The 5058-nt window shown below is 64.7% G+C and overlaps 1 protein-coding gene across 1 annotated transcript; it reads left to right on the plus strand.

Annotated features, from left to right (window-relative positions):
- Window positions 1–1536: 1536 nt before the first annotated feature.
- Window positions 1537–2816, plus strand: MNEG_13666 (hypothetical protein; the record flags this gene model as incomplete). Its single annotated transcript, XM_014037862.1, has 4 exons — window positions 1537–1656; window positions 1863–1964; window positions 2178–2625; window positions 2716–2816. 4 exons carry the CDS (start codon window positions 1537–1539, stop codon window positions 2814–2816), a joined length of 771 nt encoding a protein of 256 aa, XP_013893316.1.
- Between the last annotated feature and the right edge of the window lie 2242 nt (window positions 2817–5058).

The following is a 5058-nucleotide window of genomic DNA, read 5'->3' on the forward strand; positions in this document are numbered from 1 at the left end:
AAGCGTCGCTCGAGGCGTCAGCAGCTGCATGGTGGCAATGCAATGTGCATTGATCCAGGCCACACGCGAATGACTGGACAGATTAAGCTGCGTGGCGGAACTCTGAGGGAAGGCACATGGCTTGCTGGCTGGTCGCCGACGTTCAAGGTGGCGCAGCAGGTGCCGAGTGTCGCTTCGTCACCCTGCGGTGACACCCGCCAGCAGCACGGACGGGCTTACATACCTTACAGCACGACGGATCGTCTGTTAGTTGTCGAATGGTGATTTGGGTTTTCAATTCAGCACTGTTCCATGATTCCAGCGCACATTATCATACAGTTGCCGTGACATAGATCGCAAATACCGCCATATGTACCAGTATGCTGCACCATCTTGACAAAGAGCTCGTAGCAGACGTGCTGGGGCGCCTTGCACCGCCTGACATAGCCGCGTTTGCCGGCGCCTCCCATGCGGCGCTCGCACTACTGAATTGCGCGGCCATCAGCGAGCCCGTGTTTTCCAGCCTCGCCGGCCGGCGCTGGCACAGGCCGCGCCACGCCCTTGGATGCGGCGCGCGCCGCCTGTACGCCTCCGCCAACGGCTGGCGGCTTGGCGCCGCGGGCGGCCTGGGCTTGTCTGCCATCACCCCTGCAGATGGGATCGTGTCTGCTGCCGCCTGGATGCCTGGCGCAGGGCACCTCGCCCTTGCTACAGGGGATGAGCTGCAGATATGGCAGGTTGCACAGGGCGTCCGCGGCCGTGACGACGGTGGCAGCAGCGCGCCGCGGCTGGTTGGCAGCTGCGCGCTAAAGCATCCAGAGGCACAGCTGCATGCCCTGGCGGCCGACAACCCCTCATGTCGTCTCTCTGATGTCAGCAGCTGCGCCAGCGGCAGCGTCGCACGCGCCGCGGTGCCGCGGCGCTTGTTTTCAGGCGACAGCCGCGGGCGCCTGAGCGTGTTCAAGTGGGGCGGCGGCGCTGACGGCCCCCCTGACAGCGGCGAGACGGAAGCAGGCTTGTGCCTGCTGCGGGAGCTGTCGGGCGGCGGCACATTTCCAATCGTGGATGTCTTGCCGTTGGGATCCGGCGGCGGCGGCGGCGGCAGCGGGACCTGCAGCAGCGGCAGGGGGAACCTGGTGGTGTCCCTGCACGATGGCACTTTCGTGCAGGACCCTGCAGACGTGGCCATGATTCCGGACAACTGCGTACGCGTCTGGGACGTCGAGGCGGGTGCGGTGGCACGGTGCTGTGGGCTGGGGGCCGCGCGCCGTGCCAACGCGACAGCGAGCAGGCACCCAGGCTTGCTGCAGGCAAGGGTCTGGCGGCACCATGCGAGCTGGGGTTGGTTTGGTTTACTGCACGGCCGACAATGTTTCACACAAACTACTGCAACTGCGGCCAACACCTTCCACCGCCCAGCGGCAAGCACCCCTCTTCACCGCCCATCAATGATACATTCCTCTCCCCTGCTCTGCACACATCAAACCCACACGCCCTTCAGGGCGCGAGGCGCGAACCCGCATCACAGACCCAGCCTCCTCCTGCCAGCTCGTGGCGATGTGCCAGCCGGACCCTGCCGCCGCGCCCTCGGTGCTGGTGGCCGCGGGCTTCCACGGCAGCTTTTGTCCCCCATGCTTCGCGTCTGGCCTACCCAGCCTCTGCTCCCACAAGCCGCCGGTGAGGGTGTCGATCAGGCGGAAGTCTCATGGGCGTAGTAGGTAGGGCCACTCGACGCTCCCTCTCCCAAGCAGACATTTTTCCTGCTTGCGCCAACACACGAAAACCTCAGCCTTGAGTGTAAAGCCTCCAAGTCTCACACATGGTCCTCTATAACATAACAAGCCCTCTCGCTTCAAACGTGCCCTGCCCTGGCACTCGAGCAGGTCTGGTCGGCCAGCCTGTGTGTGCTGGACGTGCGCTGCCCCGGCAGCGGCGTCACCGCCCGCTACTCCGCGATGCACCGCTCCATCTTCCCCGCCATACGGGTGCGCTGCCCCGCGCGGCCCGCCGCATGGGCTGCGCCAAAACAGTTGTGCCTGCTGGCGAACTCCACGGGCAATCTTCAGACCCAAACGGGTTGAAGCTGGACCGGGCGTTGACCTTCCTTGGGACCCATCAGCAGTCGCATGGCGTTTTCTACACATATCACAGGCGTCTTACACCTGGTTGAGGCAAACGCTTCCCTCCGTCGCCTGCAGGCGTCTCGCGGGCACTATATCTTCACGAGTCACGGCAGTACCCCCATGGCGGCCTGGGACCTGCGGAAGATGGGGGCGGGGCCGCTGTACCAGGAGGAGCGGCTGCCTGGGGGGATAGGGGGTGGCGACGGGGACGAGGTTGATGACGAGGACGAGGATACGTCGAGCGACGACGGCGCGTCGCTGGGGCAATGGACGTCCATGCAAGTGGACGGGGCGTCGGCCGCGATGGGAGCGGGGGAAAGAGAGGAAGAGCTGCAAAATGGAGAGGTGGAACAACAGCAGGCTGCAGCCGGCACGTGCCAGGGTGTGGGCGCGCGGGCGGCTGCGGCGGCGCCCGCGAGGCATGCGGCAGCGGCGGGGATTGCGGCGGAGCCGGCCGGCAAGACGCACCACGCCCTGTGGCTGGAGGCGAGCGAGGACGAGCTGCTGGGCCGGGACGAGCTCGGTGAGGGGGCTGGCAGCAGGGGCTTGCCCGAGACGTTGCATGTGCCCGGAAACATGATGGGTGCTTGCTTTCTGCTTGATTGGATCGCAGGCATCCTCGGCGATTTCAAATTTGCCCTTGCGCAACCAAAAGCCCTTTCCGCCAAGATCTCTGATGGCAGCAAGCCGTGCCCGCTTCCTGCCACCTTTTGACACATGCATTGTACAGGCACTGTGTGGTGCTGGGACCTGAGTGCAACCCTCGGCTGGGCCGCCGACCCCGGCCCCTGCGAAACCATCGGAAGCCAGACAGGCACCTGGCATGAGCTCTCGGACACCCCCTGGAAGGTGTCACAGCGCCGGGGAAGCCGGCCAGTCCCTATTGCATCGTTCCCGTCGCCCCAGGGCTCGCTGCCTGTGATGCTGATGCCGCGTGAGCCCGAGTGCGAGTTTGCGTGCCTGTGTGCACGCCCGGGGGCGGGCGCGGCTGGGTCCGAGCGGTTGGTCTTGGCCAGGATGCTGCCGGTTGGGGCTGAATGACCGCCACACGTGAGTAGTCCTGGGCAGAGCACGTTAGTTGGTATATTGGTTGGGTTGAAAGCAGCAACCTTCTGTGCGTATGGACTGCTGTGCTTGCTTAGAATTAGTCGACAATATCTCCACCGCGGCATCCCGTTTGCAACACCGTCTGCTCAGGACTAAGCTGCTGGCGCCTGCAAACTCATTCTTGGCATGAGGCGCCACTGCAGGGTATTGGGCATGCGAGCGTACAGGTGCATGAGCACCCGCATGTGTTCACCAGGGTTGCTCGCGTCAACCAGCATGTGGTGCCCTGCGTAGCCACCACGCCAGCAGGGGTGCCACCTTCCTCTCTGTGATTCTGATTGCTGTAAATATTCAAATGTGCGCTATCATCCTAGCCAAGGGATTCGGCGCGCGAGGCAACAATTGCGTACCGCTGACGACAGAGTGGGGCGGCGCACTTCAAGCTACAGGCTGCCAGCGGTTGCTCTTTTACCTTGCCTCTGGTTCAAATTGTGATCACACAGTTGGTCCGGCAAAAACAGGGAGGTCTGCGGCTAGAGGGCGAGATTGCACCCAGTGCGGTACGGCACTTTCACTCACCACCGTGGCATCTCACAAATCGGCGGGCAGCATATTGACCAGCACACGACTGGTGACTGGCGCTTCACACAATGTATGCTACATCATCGTCCTGATATAAATGTGCAGGACTCACAATGGATCAGCTGCGAGAGCTCTTCCCAGGTGCTCCGCGGGAATTGCTTCAGAATACGCTCATTCAAGCAGGATACGATTTAGAAGCGGCTATTGAGGCGGTCTTGTCTGCCACACCCGGTCCAAGTGCGGAGGTGGGTGGCCGTGCTCTGCTGCGGCGACTGCTGCACTCCTTGCGCCTGCGCTCGACACGGTTGCCGACGCCCAATATTACAGGGCAACGCGTCTCCTGCGACAAAGCAGCGAGTTCGAACTCGGGTAGCGTTAGCGTCGCCGCACCACCGAGCCAAGTGGTCGACGCTGCCGCAAACAGCGGTGACATCAGCCAGTGCAAGCAGCGGCGGCAATGGCAGACAGCCGGGCGGCCCAGGTGGCCTGCGCTACATCGACCCTTACAGTCGCAGCTCAGCCCCCCCACCGCCGACACCTGATGCATTCCCAGCCCTTGGCACCGCCGCAAGCAACTGCAGCGTTCCGTCGCAGCCGCCGTCGCCCCAGTCATCATCTCCTGCTGACAAGGCGCAACTGACGCCGCGCCGGTCGGGATCCTGGCCTCAATTGGCACCTGGCGGTGCCGTCACGGGCGACAATAGCAGCACTCAAATCGCTGCCACTGGCCCCGCCTGGCCCGCCGCCTACGCCACGCCGCCGCGGGCGGCATCCGCAGCCCACCACCGCCGGCGCCACTCGCATTCGCCACAGCAGCTACAGCCGTCGCTGGACGCCTCGCGGCATCGACGGCAGCAGCAGCAGCAGCAGCAGCAGCAGCAGCAGCAGCAGCAGCAGCAGCAGCAGCAGCAGCCAGGCAGTAGCGCGACTGGCGACGATGACTGGCAGGCGGATGCCGTGTGCGCGCTCTCTGCACGCCACCCTTGGGCCGGCGCAGACCTGGCCTGGGTAGTGCTGACCAGCCAGGGCTTTGATGTGTCCGAGGCAGATCGCATGCTGAAGGATATGGGACCCGAGTCCGATGTTGTTGATGACAGAGATGGCGCAGACTGTGGTCCCGCAGCGGCGACAGCAGCCGGGGCACGGCTTGCTTTCGAGGGTGCAGGCTGTGCTGACGGCGGCGTGGGCACGACCCCAGGAGACGCGTACCGCCGCCACCGCGCCGAGGCGCTGCGCCTGACGCGCCGCTGGCGGGCGGCGCTGCGGCGCGCCGCCGCGGCGCACGCGGCCGGCGACCGCGCGGAGGCGCGGCGGGTCGCGTCAGAGG

Source organism: Monoraphidium neglectum (genome assembly GCF_000611645.1).
Source record: "Monoraphidium neglectum strain SAG 48.87 unplaced genomic scaffold scaffold03969, whole genome shotgun sequence".
Taxonomy (NCBI): domain Eukaryota; kingdom Viridiplantae; phylum Chlorophyta; class Chlorophyceae; order Sphaeropleales; family Selenastraceae; genus Monoraphidium; species Monoraphidium neglectum.